The sequence below is a fragment of the Vicugna pacos genome, chromosome 30 (assembly GCF_048564905.1).
Source record: "Vicugna pacos chromosome 30, VicPac4, whole genome shotgun sequence".
In the NCBI taxonomy this organism is placed as follows: domain Eukaryota; kingdom Metazoa; phylum Chordata; class Mammalia; order Artiodactyla; family Camelidae; genus Vicugna; species Vicugna pacos.
Genome location: NC_133016.1, coordinates 24,430,461 through 24,458,381, shown reverse-complemented (window position 1 = coordinate 24,458,381; position 27,921 = coordinate 24,430,461). Strand labels below are relative to the sequence as shown.

Here is a 27,921-nt window from a genome sequence, read left to right as displayed (position 1 = left end):
GGGAGCGGACTGCCTCGCGGGAGCCAATCAGTTTCCTCCTTTCTCCACAAGGGCCTGTCCTGGGGGCGACCTCTCCCGCCCCAGGTTCACAGTATGCATGTTTGCAGCTGCCCTGCGCCCCGGAAGCGTGCGCAGTGCGGTCAGGGGATGCAGTGAAGAGGCGGGGCTGCCCCACCGAGCAGGGGTATTAGCTCCCATGTACTCCTTGGACGGTCCTGCGGTCGGTATCTGTTACCTTAGGTACACGAGGGGCACAAAGCCATGTTTTCCGGCTCCAGCGAGACGGGCGCGTGGTGGTCAGGGCGCGGGGCGGGGGCGGGGCGGTGGCGGTTACAGCGAGAGCGGAAGCGGGGAGCACACGTTGCCAACGGAAGCTTGTGGATTTCCATCCAGTGTCGCCCTCAGCCTGCAATAGGGGCGCCCTCTGCTGCTTCAGGGTGGCATTTGGCATCCCTCCAGGTGGGTCGACTAGTGGGAGGGTTCCTACATTATACAGACAGAGAGACAAATAAATAGGCACACAGACACACTAGCCTCTTCCTCCATTTAGAAACAGCCATATATCCTAATTTCTTCCTCCTCATCCATTATATAGGTAGACAGATACATTCTTAGACAGAAACACATGCGCACACACACACACAAACTAGCCTCCTCCACTTCCTGAAATAGGTAGATAGGTACATAGACACACAAACCTCCTCCTGCAACAGATAGACAAATAAAATGACACACATGCCTGCTGCATTCCCTCCTGTAGATAGAGAAGTAGATAGATAGATAGGTAGATAGATATATACATAGATATGCGGGCAAAGAGAGACACATAATAGTCGCCTCCTCCTCCGTTAGATAAACAGTCAAGGCACACACAAAGTCTAGCCTCTGCCATCCTCCAATAGATAGGCAGTCAGGCAGGCTGTCAGAGAGACAGACACACTAGAGGCGGGGTGCGGTTCGGAGCCGGGGTGCGGCGGCTTCAACAGGGGACTAGACTGCCCTTCGCGAGCCAGAGAATTTCCTCCCATGTCCCTAGCTGCCTTTCATGGGGGCGGCCTCCGCTCCCCCAAGATCACCGGACTTAAGGCCTTGAAGTCACCGTGCTGCTAGGAGCGGGTGTGCTGAGGTCATTGGAAGAGATCAGCAGCAAAGGCAGAGGCGGCACAGCAGCAAAGGGGGATGCCACGGCGAGTTGGTCATTTTCCTTCCATCTCCCCCTCTCCTGGCCTCGGGGCGGCCTCTGCTACCCCAGGTTTGCGGGATTTAATTCTCCTGGTCTGCAAGGTCCTGGGATGGTGGTGAGGTGTGTTCAGGTGACAGGGATGTCGCTGGGAGCGGACTGCCTTTGGTGATCCTATCAGTTTGCTCCCATCTCCACAAGGGCCTGGTCTGGGGGCGGCCTCTCCTGCCCCAGTTTCATAGTATGCATGTTTCCAGGTAAGCTTGGGCCCCGGAGGCAGGTGCGGTGCTTTCAGGGGCTGGAGGCTTTAACTTAGTCTTGTCAGGCATGAGGTTTCCGGATGAACTTTCTTTTGAACTGAAATGTGAACGAGAAATATATAAGCCTGGTGGTGGGAGGAGCATTGAAGGCCACGAGATGAAATAGCCTGAGGTGAGAGGAAAGCTTGGGTTCAGGGAACTCCTGGTACTTCAGCAAGATTTGAGAATGAGTTTGGGAGTAAGAAGGGGCAATAATTGAGGCTGGATAGAGGCCTTGCAAACCTCATTAAAGAGTTTGCATACTATCGAAAGCACAGCTGGGAACCAGTGGGAGGTTTTAAGCAGGGCAATTTCATAATCCCATTTGTGTTTTTAGAAATATTCTGGCTAAAGTGAAGAGAATTCATTGGAGTGGCAAACGCTTGCAGTGATCTGGGACGAAGATGATGGAGGTCTGAACTGAAGTGGTGGTGGCAGAGAAATGGATTGGCTTATGGAATCAGTGTCACTTTGTGATTGATTAGACATGGGAGACAAGGGAGAGGGGAGGCATCTGATTTGGGGAGTAGATGGTGGTGCCATTTATCTAACTAGTAACGGAAACCTTGGATTTTGTGATTGCTGTTACCCCTTTAGGGTTACAGGAAAGCCCTCTCTGCACAACTGGATGGTATCGTCTCGCAGAAGCCCAAGTCAAAATGCATAAACCTAAGGAAGCTATTCTTTCATGCAATCAAGGTATTCTTGACACCTTTAAGGATGGTCGACTGTTTCTTCTCAATTTCAAGGAGAAAGATAATGGTTTTAAAACCCAGATGCTATATTTTATATTTTAATTTGCCAACTAGTTTAAATTTCATTGAGGAGGTTAAAAAAAAAAACTCCAAGTCTCTATGCATGCCCACTAGTATAGTTATTTTTAAATCGATAACGAGTTCTTATCAAAGGTTTCCTCTACTTGGAATTTTGACAAAGTCAGTTTAGGCATGGATGGTGATGCCCTGTCTTTGTAACAGGGAAGTTTTGGGTGTGTCCTTTGACCTTCACTCTAATGTAGATTCTTGATTCCTCTAATGTAGATAATAGATACACAAGGGTATCCTGGAGCCTATTTGAATGTGTTCATATAAGTCAGGTGCAGGGACAGAAAAACATAAAAAGTGATTCACTGCTCTTGATGCAGCTGGTGGCCTTGAAACAGTTCACTGTGGTTCATCTTAATTCAGCTTCTTTCCCCTTCTATTATCCTTAATGTGCTATTTTTGTTAGAGATGCTTTGGCTAAGGCTTCACCTTTGTTATGTAGCAAAATATAGATAGCCATTGCTGTGTTTCAGGATGTTCAGTTATGTTATGTGAAGATAGAGGTTTTAAATTTAGATCTATTCTCTTTTAAATTCAGGTATTTCCATAAAGAGTTCAGGGAAGAATTTATATTTAGCTTTGAATTATACCTCATGTGTATTGTTTTGGCAATATTGTATTCTTGCTGTATCTGCAATTTGTTATGTGTTACCTACCCTTAAAAAGAAAAAGAAAAGTGAAGTGGTATGGCTGTCTTCATTCCGATGTCTTTAATTTTGTCAGGTCTGAAGAACATAGATAATCTTGGTGTGTCTGGTGGCGGTCTTCATCAGAAGAATCTTTGTCTTCATTTGAAAGCAGAGGCTTTGATTAAACTCTCAGATTATGAATCTTCAGAGGAAGCAATTCGTACTCTTGATCAGGTAGACTTATCATCAAATTTTCCCCTTCAACTTATTTAGCTGCCTGTCAGCCAGGCGTCAGCCACCCTCTCCTTACCATAAATATTTACTTACAAAAATTTTGTGTTAGAGGTGTGAATTCCTAACACCTGCACTTTTGTATATCATTCACACACTCGCAAACTCCTAAAGTTATTTGCCTCTTGGTTAAGTACTTAAAATTCGCTTTACATGATGCAGTTTCTTCCTTCAGTTCTTCCTCTTATTCTCCTTTTCTCTTTTTGCCCTCTTAGGTTATTACTACTTGAGTATTATTAATTTGAGATTCTAAATTTTTTCTTCCAGAAAATATTTCATTGATTATTGACAAGAATTATTAAAGATAGTGGTGGCTTCATGGTAGAAAATATTTCTTGTTTTATTCGACTTAAAAAACACTCAGAGGAAGATTGATATTTAAGAAGGAAACTGGTTTCTTACTATTTTTGGTTCAATTTGAAACTCCCTAATAAAAATGAATTAGTAAATTATGAATTACAATAGCGTGGTGCCTTTAAAGATTTTTGTCAGGTAAAGGCTGTTGTTCGTATAAAATTAAAATTATATCACTTAGTATATTGAAGGGTTTTGAATTTTTGTAAAAAAAATTGTTTTGTATATTTCAAAGGGCTTTGCATTTCATAGTATTTCTTTAAAATTAGAACAGTTGTCAGGGTCCTTTAATTTCTTTCTACCTGTCTTCCACCAATAATGTGTTTTGTGTGAATGCTTTGTAGAGGTCTCTCTAATGCTTTTATTTTTTTAACAAAAAACAAACCAAACACCAAAAAAACAAAATGAAAAGTTTCTTGAAGGACTGGTAGACTCCAGGTCTGAGACAGAAGATGTGCAAGGTGAGCCCAGAACATTTTATAATGCTGAAAAGCAAAGAAACTGTATAAGGCTGTTAGAATTATGTCAGAAGGGCTGAGGAACAAGCAAGAATTAATTTTTTACAGGCTAAAGAGGAATAGTTTGAGCACTAATAACTGCCATGGATTAAGACATCATTTATGTTTAAATCCATGTGTTAGTGATGTTACAAAAAAAAATCACAAAATATCCTCCACAAATTTTTGGAGGATGCTAAGGAACCGACTGGAAAGAATCAAAGTATTTATCCTGCCTTTCTGTTACGAACTTTTCCTCAGAATACTCAAGTAGAAAATGAGAGGAGGGAAATTTTCTCTTTAAGTATCACATCAGATAAGGAAAGAAGGAATGAAAGAAAATCACCATTTTGCAATCCACAATGAATTAATAGATCTAGGCATTGGAGACCAATGGCTGCTAACATCACGAGAAAAAAGACAACCACACATAACCAGGTGTAAGTGCACGTGAGGTATTCCTTCCAGAACATCAAACCTGAATCAGATCAAACTTCTAGACCTGCTAACTTATAGAGGATACAAGGGACCAAGGAACATGTCAATACCATGAGAATACATTCAGCAATTACCAGACTGTGAGAAACTGTGATAATGGCCCATAGTTTTCAACAGTTAAATTGTAAGGGAGAAAAAAAAAGAGATGGAAGGGAACCCTATGGATTAAAAAAGACTTGAGATATATCAGCCAATTGAAATGTATGTACCTTATTTGGATTTTGATTAAAATAATTATTTAAATATTTTGGAGACAACTGGTAAATTTGAACACTGGCTAATTATTTGATATTAAGGATGTATTGTTGGTTTTGCTTATGTGTTTATAATGGTAGTACAGTTATGTTAGTAGAAAAGAACTTAATTTTTACGTATAGGTACTGAAGTATCAGATGGAAAGTTATCATTTCTGGAGTAATTTAATCAGGTGTGAGGTAAAATGGGTGGAGGTAAAGATGAGAAAAGACTGGCTTTGAGTTAATTTTAAAACTGGATGATGAGTACATGTGGGTTTACTATTCTCTAATTTTTTAATGTATCTGAAATTTTCTTTAATAAAAAATTTACAAAGAGTGAAAGTTAATAGTGATAGAAATCAGGATCTTTACATTTTTATTCTATGGTCCTTCTTTAAAGCAAATATTGTTGCATTGTGTTGTAGGAGATTTGTAGCAAGTCTTTGCAATTATTTTCTAGGTTTCTGATGCAAATAATATCCCAGGACTTTTGGTTCTCAAAGGCTTGGCCTATCTGAACAAAGGCTCATTAGATGAAACTTCAAAGGTTGGTGTTTTCTTAAAACTGAGGTTTTTTTTTTTTTTAAGTTAGAAGTTACTTTTATCTGAATAGGGAATTGACAGACATATACTCTATAGATTATGGAAGACCTTCTCTCTTCTTATCCTGACCTCGCTGAAGCTGATGCCTTGGAGGCTTTGATTCATTTTACCAAAAAGGACTATCTACAAGCAGAAAAATGGTAAGGATGTATTTAGATTGCTAGTAAATCCAGTCATATCTTAATTTATTATTTTATGAGAATTCAAAATGAGTAGGTTTGATAAAGATTCCGTTCTGCATAAATTTGATCTTTGTAAACCTCAGTATTTTTTAAGAAATGTATTTAGCATGTAACACAAACTATTACAAAATTTCATGATGGGTTTGAAGTCTCATTAGCTGATCATAATATTCACTAGACATACATAATGTTTGGTTTTAAGTTCCTCTTCTTCAAGTCATTTTTTCTCTCATCATCTAAATCCTGAATTAATGACTTCTCTGTAATTTAGCATCCTTGAATTGCTTGAACTCTTATTGTTTCAGTTAGGAGTCTCCAACTACATATATAAATGTGTATATTAACATTCCTTACTTCCCTTTCGTGACTTAGTTTTCAGAGAGCTCTTGAGAAAGATGCTGAAGTTGCTGAATATCATTACCAACTTGGATTAACATATTGGTCCATGGGTGAAGAAACAAGAAAAGATAAAACAAAGACTCTTACCCACTTTCTAAAGGTAACACCTGCTACTATTCAATTCTTAGTTGAAATGGATTCATTACAAAATTATAAATAATATTCATGTAAGTTAGGTACTTAAAATTATACTTTACAGAATTGTGTTTTGTGTTTCATCTCACATGTAAGGTTTTGTGAGAATGTTATATGGGTGTTCAAGGAGAAAACTGAACCGTAAAAATGTAAAAGTTAACTTATTTAAGAAACACATGTTATAGAACAGAAGACGTAATTGTCTCTGGAAAATAATACTGTTTTTAGGTAATTTCCACTGTACTTTTATCAGTGTATGAGTCTTATATATTTCTATGTGTTTAACTTCTTATATTTACATGTGTAACATCTAGAGGCTTTACATTCTTCCCTTGACTCAGATTAATGTAATAATAACTCTAAATTTCACATTTCTTTTAACAAAGAAATAGCATTTTTACATTTGTTTGTTTTCTGTGAGCAATGATGACCAGCTTTCATGTCTTAAATCAGCCTTACATAAAGTCTATCCTAGCATACTTTGTATATTTAATTTTTTCTTTTGTCTGTAAATATATATTGTGTGTTTTTAAAGGGACTCATTTAAACAAACTAAAATTCTGTTATTAATTTTTATTGCAAAGGCTGCCAAACTGGATCCATACATGGGCAAAGTTTTCTGCTATTTAGGTGATTATTACCGAGATGTAGTAGGAGATAAAATCAGAGCCCGTGGATGTTACAGGAAAGCTTTTGAATTAGATGGCAGTGATGCTGAATCTGGAGCTGCAGCAGTTGACTTAAGTGTGGAGCTTGAAGAGATGGTATGTCTAATAATTTAAACACTTTTGTCTTTTTTTTACCCTGAGTATAGAAATAGAAATACTTTATACATGTATACTTGAAGTTATTATTTTTATTTGTAGATGTAATAGAAATATTTTTGCCACTGTTTATAAATAGAATGAACTTTGTTTTTATAGGCAGAAATCATATTACTTAATGTTAAACTGGTTCAGTTTATACCAGTGCATAAGTTTAAAAAAATCAGGAGTGGAAAATGAAAATATATTTGTGTACTTTACATACGTGTTCGGTAGTTTTATAATATTTCACATCGCTAATATTAGTCTTCTGTTATTGTTAGGAAACTGCTTTAGCTGTCCTAACAGCCGTCACGCAGAAGGCAAGTGCTGGAACGGCCAAATGGGCCTGGCTTAGGCGAGGACTGTACTATTTGAAAGCTGGTCAACATTCTCAAGCTGTGGCTGAGTAAGGCGCCTTACTATGTTTAAACTCTGTTAGACAGCCGAAGGTTTCCTTAAGTTAAACTCCATTTATACCCAAATGACTTACAAGTTGCTTCGTACCAGGTGGTATTTTGAGGGAAGAAATAGCAAAATTTATTTAGGGTTGATTGGTTCTTATTATCTGCAAAGCATTGGAATTACTGGACAGTGAACTAACTGAAGTCCTCTTGTTGAGGAGGTGTACGTCCAGTGATGTGACATCTTGATAATATCATATATTATAGGGTTCTTAATAGAAATTTGAGGAAGGGTGAAAAGCCAATGTTGATATCTTTGTTGTTCTCCCACTGATGAGCATTGTTTGGGACAGGGGAGATGTTGGCAGCTTGAAGGGCATTTGGAGCAGTTCATTTTTAGTAATTTGGTTTGAACTGTACTTAAGGGTGAAGAAAATATCTTTGAATCAAAGTTGTTTCTGATTTACATTATCATCTGGAATACAGGCATTTAAAACTTTTTCATGGATATGGAATTTGATCAGAAACTTAAAATATGCCTGTTATTCCTATTTTTCTACTCTTATGTTTTTGTCTTGTTAGGAGGCTTGGTGGGGGTTTATAGGCTGGTGACTCATACTGAGAAAGATACCTCTTCTGGTAGGATAGGAAACTGAAGCTCTCCCACATAGTCAAGGAAATAAATTTTGGTGAACATTTCTTCAAAAAAGTAATTTGTTCTTATTCATTCCAAAATTACAATAAAATTTCCTAGTGTTAAAGAAATACACATCATAAAAACAATAGGTATACTTGCTTTAAATAGCACTTTTACACAGAGAACTATATTCAGTATCTTGTAGTAAGCAACCTATAATGAAAAAGAATATGAAAACGAATATATTTATGTATATATATGACTGAAACATGCTGTACACTAGAAATTGACATAACATTGTAAACTGACTATACTAAAATTTAAGAAAAATAAAATAAAGGGGAGGATAGTTGAGTGGTAGAGCACGTGCTTATCATGCACAAGGTCCTGGGTTCAATCCCCAGTACCTCCACTAAGGAATAAAAAATAAAATAAATTCAAGTCTTATAATTAAAAAAATAGCACTTTTATCCTTAGGAAGAACCATGGATATGTATGACTCAGTTAAATTATTTTCTATTTTTCTTTCATACGTGGAAGTTGTTCAACTACTTTTAATTCTCTTACTCTTTCTTGAAATTTTAGTTTACAGGCAGCATTAAGGGCAGACCCAAAGGACTTCAGTTGTTGGGAGTCACTAGGAGAGGCATACTTAAGCAGAGGTGGCTACACAACGGCCTTGAAATCCTTCACAAAAGCCAGTGAGCTGAACCCAGAATCCACATACAGTGTGTTTAAGGTTGCAGCAATACAGCAAATCCTAGGCAAATACAAGGAAGCAGTAGCTCAATACCAGCTGATCATTAGAAACAAAGAAGATTATGTGCCTGCTTTAAAAGGTAATTTCTTTTTAATAGCTCCTTTGACTTTTGTGATACTGAAGTACAAAATCCTTGAGTAAATCCTTTTTTACATGTATCAAATAACTTGAAAAGGGCTTCTTTAGTCAACAGCAAGTGTCCAGTATGAACCTCTTATAATATAGCTTGTTATATAGAATCAAGAATTGAAGGATCAAATTTGGTTTCATAACAGTTAAAAAATATGATATGATAGAGATTTAGCTTTTAAATAAATAGCATAACTGTTGGATCTAAAAATGGATCTCTAAGACAAGAATTTCCCTGCGCTTATATTTTGATAATTAATTCACTATATCCTCAGAATACCTTAATACTTTTTAGTTACTTTGTAAATTATAGAAGCTCAGATTCTCAATTTTTGAACTTTAGAGGCAGATTGCATTGTTTTGTAATTATCTAAATTAATTGTATTTCCTTTATAGATACTTGTTCCTTCTTAACAAATTATTTTTGGTAGTATAAAGTAAAACACCACATTCATATCTAATTAAAGTTTTTATGATTATTTCTAACCATTTAAAGAAACCTAGAGCCCATTACATTTGCTTTCCCCCATTTCCTTTTCCTTTTTGTTTTTGAAGACCCAATTGGAGTTTAATTCAGAAATACTGTATGTTTTGTGACATGTAACTTAGGCCTTGAACCCCTTATAAAAACAATTGTAAAACTCCTCCACTGAAGGAGAATTCACATTTATTAAATGTTACTAGGAACTTTAGAAATGGCATTTTATTTAGTTTTTATAGTATAGTTTGCTGCACAGTTTTCAATATAAAGAGATCAAATCTTGTTTCATAACAGCTAATTAATAATATGATAGCAAGTAGCATCATATTAGATATTATTAGGTAATATCCCCATTTTCAAAACTAAGATTTTAAGAGATAAGTAATTTGCCCAAAGTCAAGGAAATTCTTTGGTTCCATAGATAATTTTTATCTTTTTGTACATGCTTATTCCAGCAGAACCCCACCGTTTGAATTTCTTGCTAAATGTATGCAAGACCATGCTTAAAGATAATTTTTATAAAATATCATTCAGTTTTGTTTTTTGGAAAGTGGATGTAATATAACACCAATAAATTTATTTGAAGTTCATTCTAAGTGGTCCTTTTACATATTTTAACAACTACCTTACCTGATTTCAGGTTTGGGTGAATGCCATCTCATGATGGCAAAAGCAGCTCTAGTCGATTATCTTGATGGGAAAGCTGTGGACTATGTAGAGAAAGCACTGGAATATTTTACTAGGTTAGTATTACTCATATTATTCATTGTGTTTATTTTCTTAGTATTGTAATAAAGCCAGATTTAGAAAATCACTCTGTTTATCCTGTTAGCTGTAGCAGTCATTCAGAATATGAAATATAAAGAATAATGGACTAGCAAATTAATCCTGTAACATACGTATTGCATTAATTTTGCACTGGGGGACAGATACAGTTTCTTGCTTTTAGCAGCTCACATGCTGGATGCATAGAGAGGGGTAGGTCGGAAGAAGCAGTCGGCTGGTGGGGCAGCAGCTTGGATACCATGTGTTAGTGTTCTTGTTCAGGACACCGAAAGGTGTGAGTATCTCTAATTGAAACTGACTGGAAAATGAGGCTTCAGGTGCACAATGTGCTTTATATTCAGTGCTCAGGGCCTATTTTAGACTCATTGGTAGGGCTGAAGGTGAAGGGAAATGAGCAATTTGGTTGCTCTTGGAGAGAATCTGTGCAGGAAAAAGATGTTAAAACAAGAAAGGAAGCTGAAAAATTTCGGTAAATCTGGTTATTTTATAGAACTCAGTTCATTAGGTGGAAGTGTCTTTTGTAGTAGATGACTTTAAAAAGTACACCAGTTAGACATACACTAATGTTTTTGTTCTTAAACACCTTGTGCTTCACTTCTTTACCTACTTACCTTCGTCTCTGTTTCCTGTTTCTCTGTTGCTGTAAAATTGCTTTGCTTTGAATATGAACCAAGTCTGAGATGAAAACCTTTGTCTTTTTCCTCCCACTGATTTTGATTGCTACGTTTCAAGTCTCACATAATACATACGGCTCTTTCCAAAGAAGACGATATTGTGAAGGGGTTTTTTAAGGGTATTTCTTTGAAGTAGTATGTAAGAGTAGTTGTGAACCTTTGAATGATGATACGTCAGCTTCCAGTACTGCCTCTCTGGTTTCTGGATAATATGTAGCACTCACAACTAATTATAAGGAGGTATATAAAGCTTTTAAAGTGATATCCCCAAACTTACATTTCCTTCTAGACTTAACAGTTCAAACGAACACACTTCTTATGTAAGGGTGATAGAAGTTATTTCACTTTACAGATATTTTATTTTTCATTGTATGTGAAAGGAGATAAGCGTTTAGGTTGTTAAAATTGCCAGTGTTTCTATTCTTTTTCCCCCTCTGTTTACTTCTTTCATGCTGTCAATTTTAGATATTATTATAAGATATTTAGGCAAAGGAACTACAAATAGTGATGTTCTTCCTCCTGATGTTCAGTGGGCTTTCAGTGATGACTGCGATAATTAGTCTTATTTCTCAGGAAGACATTGGAAAATGATGTTTGGCTGGACTCCATAAGTAGAAAAGGCTATGAAAAATGTTCCATCTGCTTGTCCATCTGCCAGTAACATAGCTGTTTGTGACAGCTGATTATCAAGGCTTGGCTTAATTGTGATGTTGCTGTGTTTCATTTATAAGATTTTGAGAAGAGAAAAATGAGGAGAAATGTATAGCTGAGATTGTCTCATTCTGAAAAGCAGTGTTCTTTGTCACCATAACTAATATTTTTAGTTTTTGAGCTTGTCCACTCACTCTTACTTGCTTCAGTTGAGTTTTCATGTTTCCATATTTAGATTTTTGGTATTCTTGATCTCAGTAAAAATCTTTTGGACCACCAAATATATTTAATATATCATACATTTAGTAGTCCTTTTTTGTTTGAGGGAAGATCTGTAAGCAAACTTGAGTTAATAATAATCAACTGTGAGGGAGTTACCAGCTATACTGTTTCGATTTTTGTTTAAATAAGCAAACGCAAAGAGCATAGTTAAAAAGATTCAGTATTGAAGGTAAATTGGTCTTGGACAGTTTATGGATTTGCTTATGTGATTTCTGCTGCTTCTAACAAGAATGATGAAGAGTACCAAAGAAATGTTTGCGAAGTTTCTGGCTCTTAAACAGAGCCTTCTCCTCCTTCTCCTTTCTCCTTCTCCTCCTCTTCCTTTCTTTTTCCTAATAGGGAAGTGATAAGATGTAAGATGGTTCGAAGGAATAGGGTAAAGCATTCACTACATTTAACTAAGGAAAAAGCTCTTAATCAGGATTGTATGTACATTTTTTCTGTTTTAATTGTATATAGTAGTGAGGAAGATAAACTCTATACTTTTTGGAAGTAATTTATAAGAATTATACTGTTTCTTTTTTTAGGGCTCTGCAGCATCAAGCTGATGTGTCTTGCCTTTGGAAGCTAGTTGGGGATGCTTGTACCAGTCTCCATGCTGTCTCAACATCTAAAGTGAACGTTAGTGTTCTAGGAATCCTTCTAGGTCAGAAAGAAGGAAAACAAGTACTAAAGAAAAATGAGCTCCTCCATCTTGGAGGAAGGTAATTTACAAAGATTGCCAGTTAATGACATTCAAATTGAATTAGAATGTCATAACCAAACATAACATTGACTTTTGTGTTTCCATAGGTGTTATGGCCGTGCATTGAAACTAATGTCTACATCTAATACGTGGTGTGATCTTGGAATTAATTATTATCGCCAGGCACAACACCTAGCAGAAACTGGCAACAACACGAATGATCTTCAAGAATTGTTGGAGAAATCTTTACAGGTGTGATTTTGAAAATTTTTTATAAACTTTTTTAAAACTTAAGGGCTTTTCTGAACGATGTTTTTGATAAAGTACATCTTGTAGTGTTTTTACATAAAACCACATTTCTCTTGATATAAATGCTGATATTCCAGGAAATAAAAATGTGTCTAATTTTACTTTTCAGTGTCTGAAAAAAGCCGTGAGACTCGACAGTAGTAATCACTTATACTGGAATGCTCTTGGTGTAGTTTCATGTTACAGTGGTAAGAATTGAGTAACACTTCAATATTTTTAGAAGATTGTCTATTTCAGTCAGTGAAGTTCAGTTTTATCAAAGTGTGTATTTTTCAGGTATTGAAAATTATGCCCTTGCTCAGCACTGTTTTATCAAGGCAATCCAGTCAGAACAAATTGTGAGTGTTTCTGTGTGTCTTATCTATAAAAAAGAACTTCAAAATTTAGTATTAATAATTTTCTGAGACTGCCATATAGACAAGCGGCCTAATTTCGTATATGTGTGTGTTTTCTAGAATGCTGCTGCATGGACCTACTTGGGAGTGTTATACCTTGCAAGTGAAAAAATTGAGGTCAATATATCATCTGTTTTGTTGTATTAAAAGTAAAGAACATTTTCTATTTACGATCTCTTCATAATAGCCCAACTTCTTGTGGAGAAATACTGTGCACATTGTTGTCTAGTATGCTCTCCAATTTGCTGCTCAGTGATTGATAACATTGTTTATTTTATTAAATAATGAATGTGTACGGTTTAATTTCCTGTCCTTGCCACAAGAAATTCCTGGTTTTGTAATTATGTTGGTTTTTCAATTAGACATTAAAACAATTCTACTGTGAATTATTTGGGTGTTTTTCTGTTTATATTCACATGTAAGAGGAGTCCCATGTAGGCTGTGTTGGGGGTGGTATGATAAAATAAGGGCAACGATTAGTAGCCTTTAGAAGCTGAAATTTAACCTCTGCTTGGGTGATTTAGATTTGGCTTTAGCAGATATTAATCCATGTACATGCCATGGTGTAATTTGTCATCCTTGGACAGTTATATATTAGAGAGTTGAAACTATAGTAATGGGGAGCATGTCTGTAGGTCATGTTTAGAAATTTCTGCAAGTTTATAGATAATAGCACAGCTGTACTGTTTTGTGTTTCAGTCAGTATATTGAATATCATCCTTTTAAAATAGCTTCAGTAATATTCTCAGGGATGCCTCAGGTCACTGCAAAGATTGCTTTAGAAGATTGTAGATTCAATGAAGAAAAATCCTAATTTGGATCTTGAAATATGTGAAAATATATTTTTGAAATGAAAACAAAGCCAGGTGTTGGTCAATCACTGTGAGTGTGGTTTTGTGTAGCATGGCACAGTTACTGCCCATGAGCTCACTTTTGCATAAGGAAAATAAGACTACTTCCTGCCGCATGTAGATGATTGGGAAAACAATATAAAGCAGCATGTAATGGTAAGTTATTCTCTGTAGCAGAAAGAAAAAGCACGCAACTTAGTGTGTCCAAGTAGGGTATCTTGAAAGTTCCCCGACTGCTTAGCACAGGTTTACGTCGACCACTCCTTGTCACCCAGTAGCAGGTGCGTGTCTCAGAACTCACTGATGGTTAGTTGTTGTCTTCCCAGTTAAGCTCAAAGAGAAGGGAAAAGACACGGGTATTCTCTAATTACTCCCATCAGACCTGTGGCTTACCAAATGGACAGGTCTTGGTTAAAAGGGCTGCAGACTCTGAGTTAGTGCCTTTTCCTTGAGGACCAGAATCGCTAAGCCTGTAGAGAAACTGCCCTGCCCAGCACTGTTCCAGGACTGTGCAGCTGAAACATTGTTTCCAGCATGGCCGATTGTGCTTCAGCAGTGAAGGTTTAGGTTCATGCGTATTTACAGTGACAAATCTGACTGTTCTTATTCTTTTATTTTGTGCTTTTTAAATCTAAGCAATTTAATCTTAAGTTTGTAAAATGAGTTGATGTGTGTTTTTTTTTATTTGCTTTTGCCTTTTTCCTCTAGCAAGCGCATGAAGCTTTCAAAATGGCTCAGTCCCTTGATCCAACTTATTTAATGTGCTGGGTTGGACAAGTAAGCTGTATAACATACATTTATGCATAACCTGTATTATAAATAACCTATTACTAGAAAGTGGTATAAACATCACGTTAGTATAAACAACGATGATAATAATGATAACAGGTAACATTGGAGGGCTCCCTTTGTGCCAGTCACTGTGCTAGGTCCTTTGCATGTGGAAAAGTGAAGCTCAGAGATGCCAGGTATCACTTCCAGGATCATACAGCTTGTAATGATTAAGCTTTGATTTGAGAGGCTTTGAGCACCGTCAGTCTGACATCATCATGCTTAAAAAATAAACCCAGAACTCAGCACACATTTGCTAAAAATAATGAACATTTACGGAGATCATTTTGATTACATTTTCTCATTTTCTGTAAAATCTTCATGTTTGATTTGGTACTTGTTTATGAGTGCCCACCCTCCTCCCCTACCCGCCACCCGCATAGTTTAGATTTTTGTACTGCCAAATAGGAATCAGGCTACTAGTCTGAGTCTGTCGCTGACTGACTGTTTCACCTTAGCGTACCACTGCTGGATTTCACTTTTCTCACCTGAAGAAGAAGGGGATTGGCCTGATTGGCCTCCAAGGTCTTCTGGTTGAGAAATGGTAATAAATTAGTAAGTGGTTGATTATTTCAGTTCAGAGAATAGTGGGAGCATCACCCATACTGACAAATCATTAATCAGGGTTTAGATACCTTTTACTGTATTTTGCCTTGGGTCTAATTCTGATTAATTAGTAAAACAAGCAGAGTTGGGAAAAGCAAGCTCTTACTCCCATCAGCTGGTAGCACTGGGGCAGTGGCATTACTGCAGTAATCTCTATGTAAGTCTTTGGACCCAGGGGCCCCAAAATTTGCATTTCTAACTGCTCCCAAATGAGGAGGATGCTGCTGGTTCCAGGGACTTCACTCTGAGTAGCATGGCTATAGGTCAGGCGATCTTAGATGCTTATCAGAGTTACCTAAGTAATTTTGCCTTATTTTTCAGTTATTTTTTATTCTCAAAGGTAATTTATTTCAGGAGGTAACTAGTAGATTTAATTAAAAGCGATAACAATAGAAGTAAGACTTAATACTAAATTCTCAATTCGTAATGTGTGATACGTAAAAAACCCTGATTTCTTATAAAAGATAGATAAGCTAGAAAGTAATTTTAACTGTCACATAATCTATAAAGTCAAAAGCACAGATATAACTTTTAAAATCCTGAGACAATTTTAAAAATAAACATGTTCACTCTCTACTGAGATCTATGGAAGCTGAATTTCTAGGAGTGAGGACCTCCTTTTTAAAAAGCTTTCTAGTTGAATCTGAGGTGATTCTACTTCAGACAAATACCAGTATGATTAGATCAAGGGTGAGGGGAAAGGGAGAAGGGAGTTCATCAGTGTTCTGAGGAATTTTTTGTGGATTTTCCCACCACTGCCTGGTTTCAAATGGAGTTCTGCAAGCGTCTGTCAGCTTAAGGGCCAATTTAACAAGTTATTCTGGTCCTCTGAGCCAAGGCAACATGGTAGCCAAGATTGAAAAAGAAATTAACTTTGCTTTTAAGCACAGCTAGTGGTTCTTCCAAACAATTTCATTTATTATCATTATTCCTTTAAAACACTAAGAACTTTTTTTCCTTTTCTAGGCTCTAATTGCAGAGACAGTTGGAAGTTATGACACCATGGACCTCTTCAGGCACACTACAGAACTCAGTATGCATGTAAGAACTTGTTCATTCTTCAGAATTCATTAGTGAATAAAGTACCACCCTTGTTGAGGAAATGAATACATGGTGGTATCAGATGTTAATGACAGCACCATTCTTTCTTAGAAACAGGTTGCTGTCTTTGGAGAACTTCGAGAGCTGATGAATAAATGGCATTGGGATTTAATAGATGCGGTAGTCACAAAGAATAGAAACTGAGACTCTGGGGAAAAAAGTGAGATAAAAAACTAAATTTAGTTGACATTTCTGGATTATTTATGAAAGCGTTTCCAAATTCTTTTGATTGATAATTATTCATTTGACCTATGGGAGTGGTGCTGAGAAGCAGCAAACCAACCCATCCGTCAGGACTGTTTTCTGCCCTGTATTTATCCCATTTAATTCTTCTACTTAGATTTGAAGCAAGTGATTTGATGGTGTTCTTAGCTATATTTTATCATAGGGACTCTTCATTTAAAGGCATTTAACAGTTGACTTAAAGAAAACTAAGATGTGATGTTTACTGTGTTGAGGTGCATTGTTTCATTTCTTAATTTTTATTGGGATATTTATTACCCTATGTTCATATGTTAACTTTGGCACTGTTACACACTGAAGGAGCAATTGGTTATGCATATTGGGTCTGTACAACATTGCAAGATAAAAGCAACAGAGAAACAGAGCTGTACCAGTACAACATCCTTCAGATGAATGCAATTCCAGCAGCACAGGTTGTTTTGAGTAAATACATAGGTAAGGCACCTGTTATATAATGGCAAGATACATGAATAACTGTCAAAATAATTTAAAGAGCTTAAATTAAATTTAAAGTTAATTCCAAATTAAATGCTAATTCTTTAAGATAGGAATTTGCACTTTCCTCACCAGTGACCAAGTATTCTGCGTTAGTAAACTTTAGTAAGGAATGTTGAAGAGCGATGAGAAATTATTGTTACCTAATGATTCAAGATAGAAGTGATTTCCATGCTGTAGTAGAAAGCATTTTGGAGCTTAATGGGCCTTAATGCTTAGTTTTGTGATTTACTTTCTCTGCAGTCACAAGCCAAGTATTTTACTTCCCTTAACATCTCTTCATCTTGAAAAATAGAGATAACAAAACCGAGGTTGCAGGGTTGTGAGAATTATATGAATATTATATGCTTCATTTTCCAAACCCAGTACCTTTAACATCCCCCTTTAGCACCTGCTCTTGCTTCATGATACTGGAAAAGTATGTTTAGGCTTAGGAAAAGGACAGAATGCTCAAATTTTATTAACCATCTAGTGTAATAATTTCCATTCTTCCTTAATAAAACTAACATTGGGTTTCAGTCTCAGCTCCACCACTTAGCCAAATGAAATCTTGGGCTTTTTACCAAATTGAATTTCAGTCCTCCCTTCTATAACGCAAGAGTGAAAATATGTATTGCTTAGGATTTAATGAGATATATATACAAAACATTATGCAGAGTACCCAGCCTATCCTAGATGCTCAAGGAATGTTAGTTTCTCTAGCATCTTATTTGTCCCTTGACAAAATTCTAATAAAGAAGCTAGGACTTTAACAGAAATATTGACAGTTGAATAATCTGAAGAATCAGACAGACTGAAAAGTGGGAGAGAAAATGCCTCATCATTGTAATATGCAGGATGGTAACACTCATGCACTGAGCCTGGGGCACTTGAGTAGAAGGCAATTTCCAGACATCAGCACTTTGGGACATTAACGTGTTATGCAATGTGCCAAAAGGAATGACTAGTGAGTATCTAGAGCCTCTGAGAAAGTGTATGATCATAAATTTTGATAGGTTTCCTTACAGATGGGAAACATTTGTAAAGGATTTATATAAAGAGGTAAAGCTTTAGCTTTCTGCAAAATTCTGCTACCTGGAACATGAACAAATCATTCCCTGACAATTATGCATAGCTAGGTTTTTGAGTCTGTAGTGGAGCCATATCATATATTCATTTATCGAATTTAACTACGTGTACTTGGCCAAAAAGTAAGTTAGAAGCAGGAAAAAGAGGGGCAGTGGACAAGAGAGAATGCAGATGAATTGTCTGTCCTGCTGTTTGCCTCAGGGTGAGTGTGGATGGAGGGCATAGATCTCTTACTCGGCTTGACTCAGTGCGGTGACCTGTCCTTGTGTGCTGACTTTAGATTTTTCAAGAATCATTTTGACTATGTGATTTTCACACTATGCTTTGATGTTAGAACCTAACCATCACATAAGATGTGATTATACTATACTTTGTTTAACAGTTTAAAGGATTTGATGGCTTGCTTCCCAATACAACTAAGTACATCAGATGTATTTCTTTCTTCATTAGTAGATACATGATAGGTTTTGATATTAGAATTTCAAAATACTGCATTGAAAGGGCCCAAATCATCTTCTGTTTCTAGGGTACAATACTGAATTTTTTTTTTAAACATGGAAATTGAAGCAGAACCACCAAGAGAAATTGTTACTAAATTTAAACACAGAAAGGTTTAAGTGATTAGCCAAAGAACCGAATCTCCTTGTAATTCAAATGACTAGTTTTAACATGAGCTACAATTTCAAATTATTGTATCCTTGGAAATAAAAGTATTCAAACTTTAAAACATAAGTAGAAACCATATGTAACTATAGATGTTATTCAATAACTTTTAAAGAGTCATAAAATGATGATTGGTATTTTATAGTCATGATGAATTAGATTACTGTTCTTAGCAATGCCAATGAAATCAGGAAACAGTCTGGTGTTTAAGATTTTGAAGCAATTGAAAGTAAAACTAATATTTTACAAACACAACCATCATGCACTTGAAAAGATATTTTTGGATTTCCAGAAAGAATTCAGAATTATGCTCCAGCTTTCACAATGTTGGGTTACTTAAATGAAAATCTACAACTGAAAAAGGAAGCAGCAGCTGCATACCAAAGGTGAAGGCACCGTTTAATTGAAATTTGACCCTTATTTGTCATTTGGCCCTTTTAAAAAAACAGAGTCTCATTTTCATGAAGAAAGTACTGATAAAATATTCTGATTCTTTTCCTGATCTTTCATTATCTGTTATTATTACATCTTTGAAGGTAAAAAGATGCAGTTCCACATTTTCAGCTGTAATTTGATTTCTTTTGCTCCTCCTGTGAGAGCAAGACAGAGTGAGAAGAAAAAACAAGAACCAAATTAAAAAAAAAAACCTCGGATTTTATTTTAGAAAAATCTATCCCTTTAGACTTTGTCTAGCTTTATTAAATGTATGTATTTATTCAGAGAGAAATGAGAACGTTATATATTGGTTTGAATCACTTTAATATCTACCATATAGTACTTATTCATTCAGTAAATACTTGTTGAGCTGCTGTGTGCCAGGCAGTGTTCTTGGCACAGGCAACGTAGCTGTGAGTTTACACAGACATAGGCTCTCTTCTCACGGAGCCCGGGTTCTGGCTGGGGAGGCACATGGTAAGCTAATAAACGTCTGGGACGGTAATAATTGCTAAGAAGGAAAATCAGAGCAGAGTAAAGGGCCAGACACTAGTGGCAAATAGGGAATTTGAGATAGGTTTAAGAGGGGTAGGTTTACTAAGGAGGCGGTTGAGTCTGGCCTGCAGGAAGCGAGGCCACAAGCCATTGGGTTATCAAGGCAAGAGCACTCCAGGCAGAGGGAACAGCGAGAGCAAGTACTCTAAACGGGGTGGACACGGCACGTTGAGGAGGCAAGGACGGCATGCTCGGGTGGGTGGGACGACCAGCCAGGAGAGTGCGAGGAAATGAAGGTCAACTTGAAGTTTCATTCTCAACAAGTCAGTAGATCTGTGAATAAGAAAATTATTGGTCTTGTGAGTACTAGTTAAAAAGTTAAAAGACCTGATTAGCTCACCTCGGAGGCACATCATCATCCTAAATCTAAACAAGTAGATACTTGGAAGAAGACTTGTTAGATAAAAAAATAACCGAGATGTGTCCCAGATGCTTGCCATCGTGTACAGATCCCTCAGGCGCTCAGAGAAGCCATCACCAGATGGTGCTGGAGGCTGTGCAGTCAAGGCTTATTTTGCCAGGTGTATGTGGAAAGAGGTCTGTTTCTTTCAGTGTTACAATAAAGTTACCAGTAAAGAAACTGTATAAAAGTGATAGAATACAGCAGTGAGCACGATTTTCAGAGAACAGTAAGCAGCTTTTGAATGCTTGCTACTCTTGTGGAGCGTACATTATAATTGCAAATATCATGAGTCTAACGCTGCTTTGCTTAAAATGGCAACTCCGCAGTCACTGGGATATGCACCGCTTTTTCTTGACTGATCATCACTGTTTTCTGCTTTAAATGAGTGTTGGAGACTTGAAACTACAAATTAGGTATAAATCTAACTTGAAGTTTAATTTTTAATATAATACTATTTCTATACTACAATCTATTAGACTTCTCTGCCAAATTTCTGTTTTTCATGTAAGTTCAGGGGCATTTAAAGTTTTTCATAGGTATTTCTCCCTGACTAATCTTTAAACAGAACACAAAATGAAACAAAACAAAGAGCAGAAAGTCTTATATCTGACTCCTATAGTTGCTGAGACATTTCCCTGCTTACCCACAGGGGACTGAGCATGAGAAGGTAAAAATATGTGCTGTCGGCATGTTGTGTTTATTCTAAGCCTCTTGGGACTCCTGGTGACTCATTCCCTTCTCTGAATTCAGAGTAGCCTAAATATTTTTCTGTATGTAACAGGTAAAGGCACATGAGAGCACTCCATTTCGTGGCTTCCTACCTCAAACTACTAGTATATAAATAATTTTAAGGGTGTTCTGTGTACCTCAGATTCTATATACTTCAATTATTTCAAAACTTTAAAACATCAATACAGTTGTTTCCCATATTTAGATTAGAATTTTTGGATTATTTAGAATTCAAGTATGATAAATGATTTCATTTACTAAGAGGTCACTTTATTAAAGTTATTTTCCTGACAACCTAAAATCTAACTAAAAGTACGTTTGTGGTACCAATTTAATAAAATATGAATAAGCTGTATGGAACTAGTTAAACCATTAGTAGAATTAAATGATGACAACAAAACTCTGTAGATCCAGTTAAGGAGGAAGAGTAAAAGAATGCTGTTGCACATGGATAATTTAAATACTTGTCCTTTCTTTAAAGGGCAATTTTGTTGTTACAGACTGCAGAAGACCGAGATACTTACAACGTTACAATGAGAAATTATGGCAGATTGTTATGGTAAGTATATTTTTTCCCATTAATTCTGTGAATCTGTTACATTTTCCTGGTGAAAGTTATGGGACTGGTGAGGTGATGTCCAGTTTCTAGAGTAGAGAGACATGTATAGATGAGTAGGATGGTGACATTCCCTGGAATACGTAATTCCCACCACACCAAGCTGCTTTAACAGTTTCCTGTCCCTGTAAGGACACTGAACCCCACTGTGCTTCGTGAGGAGCAGCTGTGGAACTGATGGTTGTGGACTAGACAGGAGAACATTTGCAAGAGAGGTAGTTACTGTCTCTACTAATAGAAGCCTAGTTAATTGGAAGAGGATTAGATTTACTCTGATTTGCCATATATTCTAAAACTGGGGATGGAATTAAGGGTCTAGAAACCCTTTTGAAATAGTACACAAAATTGTGTGTGTGTGTGTGTGTGTGTGTGTGCATTTTAGGGGTGGGGAGGGAGCCATTTAACTTCAGCTTCTCAAAGATCTCTAACTTCAAAAAAAGATTAAAAAAAAGAAAAAGATTGGAAACCAGTTATTTCAGAAGATAGAACTAGGTCGGGAGAACAGACATGTTCATGGCAGGAAGTTTTTTGGCTCAAAGTAAGGATTCCTCAAGTTGAGAGCTGCCCCAAAATGGATTGTTCCAGTTTGAAACACATTGTTACAACTATAGTTTGATATTTTGGGATTAGTACCTACATCTTTTAAGGAGCTGCATAGTAGAAATCTGGGGTAGCCAACCAGTTCTTTTCTTTTATAACCATGTAACTGAATCAGAGCTATAGACAAAAATTTTTTCCTGTTCTGATTGCTTCTCCTTTTAATTCTTTTAAACTGTGTGTTTAGGAGTTGGTAGAGTTCTTAGAGTTCCAAGATTTTGTTGTAGCAGAAGATAAATATGTTGTAAGAAACTGTATGGAACAAAATATCCTTTCTCTTTAGCTAGATGTTTCATATAATATAACTGTTTTAGAAGAAAATTTATACCTCCCATTGAAAGTTGGTCATCTGATTTCTTTTTAATTTGTTTTTATTATGAAATATATTAAATATCAAAATACAGTAATAAAGTGCGGAGCATAATTTAATGAAAAGTCAGCACTCAGAACAGATCTAAAATTCTGTTAATAGGCTGCGGGGTTCTTTTTCAAAGAAAAAAGTTACAAATAAAGTTGAAGCCCCCTTGTGCTCTTCTCTAGTTCCATAGTTTTCTCTACAAAAGTTTGAAAATAGTTTTCATTAAAAAAAAACTTGTAATATATATGTATGTATCTATTAATAATCTAAGGGAGTCTTCTTCCCTTTATTAAAATATTTATCAAAATTTGAGTTTATTGATGTTTAAATTCTTTAACCTTCATAAAACTAATTTTAGAAGCAAAGATTGCCTGTATTTTTAGCTCCCACCTACACCTGCCCCCAAGATTAAAACGATTTTATGAAAAGATTTCCAATAACACATTAAAAATAGAAACAGCTTCTGATTACAGTGATCGATGCCAGAAATAAGAATCTCAAAGACCCTGTTCCGGTTGATGGTAGCTTCTCTTCATTTTTAAATAAACAGAACAAGTATTTGTGTGTTTGTGTGTTTGTGCATTCTATGGTAGTATCATATATGACAATTTTTACTTTTCTTCCTATTAAATACAGAAAAGATGATGTATAGTTTTGTCTGTGAAATTTTAGTATATCTATATGCCTTCCAAAAATGTGTGTGCAGTTAAAAACAGTTTATACAAAGGCGAGGTTTGATTCTGACTGGGTATTTTATGACTTGTTAACCTTGTCAAAGATGCTAGAACTGTACTCATAGGGTAATATTTAATTAGTGTATTAAGCTTAAAAAATTAGAGTTCTTTATAAAAGTCAACTTGAAATTATTTTGGTAACTTGAGAGTTTAATTCAAGTTTGTTTAAAAAAAAGACACTGTAATTTCTCAGAACTGGTCATTTTCACACGTAATTTGAAAGAAACAAAGTGTGAAGTTAACTCCCTCTAGTACATCCTATTTGAAATAAGTGATATGCCTTCTATTTTAATGTCAGTCTTTTCTACAGCTTTAACATGTTAAATGAGTAGGTTGTTTAAAGAACCTTGGTATGATGATATCTCTGTAGTTTGATAAATGAAAATGATTTTTGATATTAAAAGTAAGTTATGTTTTGCTTCTTAGTTCCATTGGTGAATATGATAAAGCTATCCAGGCTTTTAAGTCCACGCCCCTTGAGGAATTAGAAGACATCGTAGGTTTTGCATTGGCTTTATTTATGAAGGGTCTGTACAAAGAGAGTAGCAAAGGTAAGTATGTTGCTTAAAGCTAAAGGGTATTTACATCCTACCAGATTCCAGAGAAGACTTTAATCATGATAAGCTTATATACAGAAAAATGTGATCTTAAGATGGGGGTAGGTGCTGCAGTGTTTATTAAAAATCTGACTAGGAGTCAGGAAAAATACTAGGTATTTTTTAGCTTGTTCCCTCATTTAGTATATTATTATGATGAATAGTCACCATAATAATGTAATCATTTAGCAGTGTTGTGAACTGCGTATTACCTTTATTATTTAGATGAAGAAACTGAGGCCCAAGCTCTCTGATGGTACACATGTAAGGTAGCATTTGAAAGCTGGTCTTTACTGTTCCACAGTGTTTCAGTATACATTTCAGATAAATGAAGACCTCCACCATTGTTAGTAATAATATACTTTGGCTTCTCCAATAATGTTTATTGAGTACATTTCCATATAAATGGGCTGAACCTATGTGTGTGCAACTCATTGTAAGTATCTACTGCTTAATGAAGTTCCTGCCCTGTTCATGGGGATTTGGTTGATATCTCAATGGCTGTGGGCCTCCAATTCTTTTAATGTTACTGACTCAGAATTCTCTATAGATTCAGAAGATGCAGTTTGGGAAATGGCACATAATAATCCTAATGATATCCCCAGAATCACTGTGGAACAGCTAAACCAAGTTACGTTATTTATGAGTTTTTATTCTATTGACTTGAGAACAAAGGAATAATATATAATTTTAGTTAGACTATTTTGAAAGCTAGGATTAGGAAAGGAAAAACCCCAGTTTGTCAATCAGGGTTGCTTTTACATTGTTTTGCTTTTGTTTCTGACTCTGTGTAACAGCCTATGAGAGAGCCTTGTCTGTTGTTGAATCAGAACAAGACAAAGCCCATATCTTGACAGCTCTGGCAATAACGGAGTATAAACAAGGAAAAATGGATGTAGCCAAGACGTTGCTATTTAAATGGTATGTATAGTTAACATCAACACTTAAGATGACCAGATCCTTAAATATTGGGTGAAAATTTAGAGTAACGTAAAATGACATTCTTAATGTTTTAGGAATGTTTTGGTGAATAAAAGGGATTGGACCTACCTGGTTTTGAACAGTCACAGATAGAGCTAGAGATTATGATTTAATCTTAGTCCTGGATCCATCCAATTCTTCAAAGTCATTTTGTACTCTGGGTGTATTATTTTTTTTTTAAATAGAGTAATTGATCACCTAATCTGGTAGGATCTTGAAATTTTTATTAAGGCAGCCGTAACTGGCTTGTTTTGGTCCTGTGGGTTCCCAGAGAGATTTTTTTTTCTCTTCCCTTTTCAGGTTTACCTGATAAAGTTCAGGTAAAATTGAGCCTTTAAAAAAAAAAACACAATATAACTTATAACTATTTATATAATTTCTGTTACTAAAACATCCTCTGATATCTATGGTTATTTATGTGGATTTTTTTGACTTCTTGAAATTTTTTCTTTCTTGTGAAAGCTTAATTCCTTCAAAAGTAGTAGATGATTAATAAATGCTATTGAGACAGTGGTTATCAATGAGTGCTTTATTGGCATTTTAAGGGTTATGAATCCTCATAGTACAAAATTGCCTCCCTATTGCAGCGAGATTGCATCCTTGTCCCACATCTGTTAAATGCTAATAGCACTCTTCAATCTTTGTGAAAACTAAAAGTGTCTCCATATATCTCCACTTATGCTCCCCCATCCAACGGTGGGGGCAGGGAGATGATTAGCTGGTATTAGTTGAGAACGACTTCTGTAGGATAAGCTCTATATTTGTGTATTCATTGTGATACTTTTGTCCCATCCTGAGTAAAGTAATTTTCTTGTATAATAAATAAACAGTTCTCTAAGCTATTTTGAGAAAACCAATCAAAATTTTTTAAAAATCTTGTCACTTTACATGGATGCACTCATGTAATGTGAATATATGGCTATGTAACATTCAGAGAACCCAAAGTTGCAAATGGCTTGGGGAGAAGAATCAAAGATGCCCTTGTATTACTGGAGGTATCAAGAACAAAAGCAACCCCAATTTAGACACAATTAGATTAGTCTTGGGTTACTATTTAAAACAGTAACATTAGTGGAAGTAGGGAAAAGTGATAGAATATAGTCTTACTCTTTTCACCTTTTATTGTGAGGGAAAACCTTTATCTTCTTTTTTTGTGGTGTTGGATCCAGGGCTAGATATTTTATCTACTTCATGTTTCTTTGTTTTTCATTCTCTGCATGTCATCTTTTAAACTTAATGCTACCAACTGCTCCCTTTTCTGCTCCTTGGCATTCTTTTCTTTGACTTCCTTTCTGTGAAAAATACAGTTACCAATTCTGAATTGATCATACTTGGCATTCGTATGATAGAAACTAAGCAATGTCCTAGGTGCTTATTTAAGGGGAATATGAGTCAGTTCAACATATAAGGGGAAAAAAATGGCTTACCAACCTCATACAGTTTATGACATTAAATAATTGCATATAAAATCCCTAGCACATGGTACAGGACAATATGAAGGTACCGCACATTCAGCACATGTTAACTTAGTGGGATGTAGTCATTTGATTATAATTTAGATTTTGTGTATTAATAAATATGAGAGTAGGTAGGTTTTTCTCCTTTCTGAATCAAGGCACAAATTAGAATTTCTTCCTTTGTTGTTAGTATTGGAATTTATATTTTAGTATTTGATTTTTTTTAAGTTACAACTTACAGTATGCTTTATTTGTATTGATGGAAATGACTGTGACTGATACTATTCCCTGTTTGAATGCCTACATCTATTAGCCCTTACCGTAAAAAGAGTTATTATGGATGCTTTAAGTACTGTGTACTCCAGAGCTGCCCATGAAAATTCATGTTATACATGTTTGTTAAAATCAAATTCTAAGCAGTTTGCTTACCCCTCTTGAAAAATAATAGAAAGACATAGTGGTAGGTATGTGATATTATATAATGTAATAAATATTTGTTATATTTTAATAAACTTTATTTCAAAGATTTTCAAAATTCCTTTGTTTTGTTACAGTACAACACTTGTAATTATTATTTGAAGTATTACTAAGTTTGTAGGGAGCTAAGATTTTCTTCATTTAAATTAATAAGGATTCCTAAGCATTATTGACTTTTACCTCTGTAAGACTAAATCAAATTTCACAGTTGAAGAAGGGAAAAAATAGCTGATTTTACATACAAAATTTAAGTTCTCCTTCTGTTATAAATATACAGCTTGGTAGGTATAGGTAGTATTTATACTTACTATATATAGCATCACAGAGCAATAAGAAAAAGCTTTTTGAGAATGATAAAAAATCAGATCTTAGATTAAGGGTTTTCCGTTGCATAATTCATACCTTCTAGGATTTTTTCTAGGATTTTATTGAAACTAGAGATTTTAGTAAAACTGTTCTAATTATTTATCTAGAACTGAGATCCAAAGAGACTGTGATGTATGTTTGTTTCTAAACTTAGACAAAATGACCAGAAAAGGAATTTGGCTGTTAATACTCTGTGAAAGGCCATTGGTACTTTTAACTGCTTCAGAAATTTAGGGAAATTACTGTTCCTATAAACCAAGGAATTTGCTTTTATATATATATCTTAAAAGCTGGGCTATCATTTGGTGAATTTACAAGTAAATTGTTTTTCCTACTAAATGTTAAGTATGTTTTAATAGTTCCACACTATTGTACTCATGGCTAATAGGCAATTAAAAATACATTTACAGCTCTATCTTAAAGGAACCAACCACAGAAAGCCTTCAAACCCTGTGTGCTTTAGGATTGGCAATGCAGGATGCTACACTGTCCAAAGCTGCACTTAATGAGTTACTGAAGCACGTCAAACAGAAAGACAATGATTATCAGAGGTGCCTTCTTACTTCAGCGGTTTATGCACTGCAAGGCCGCAGTGTGGCAGTGCAGAGACAGGCATCGAAGGCTGTTCACAGGTAA

General features: G+C 35.8%; 1 protein-coding gene across 1 annotated transcript; it reads left to right on the top strand.

Moving 5' to 3' along the window:
- Window positions 1-1,427: 1,427 nt before the first annotated feature.
- LOC116279796 (superkiller complex protein 3-like) lies at window positions 1,428-27,921 on the top strand. Its single transcript, XM_072952041.1, has 22 exons — window positions 1,428-1,437; window positions 3,027-3,166; window positions 5,269-5,355; window positions 5,448-5,551; window positions 5,966-6,092; window positions 6,712-6,891; window positions 7,215-7,339; window positions 8,557-8,810; window positions 9,982-10,084; window positions 12,262-12,438; window positions 12,527-12,671; window positions 12,838-12,916; window positions 13,005-13,066; window positions 13,184-13,240; window positions 14,683-14,751; window positions 16,378-16,450; window positions 17,047-17,190; window positions 19,274-19,367; window positions 21,585-21,662; window positions 23,835-23,959; window positions 24,802-24,925; window positions 27,696-27,921. The coding sequence occupies exons 1-22, from the start codon at window positions 1,428-1,430 to the stop codon at window positions 27,919-27,921; spliced, it is 2,583 nt and encodes an 860-aa protein (XP_072808142.1).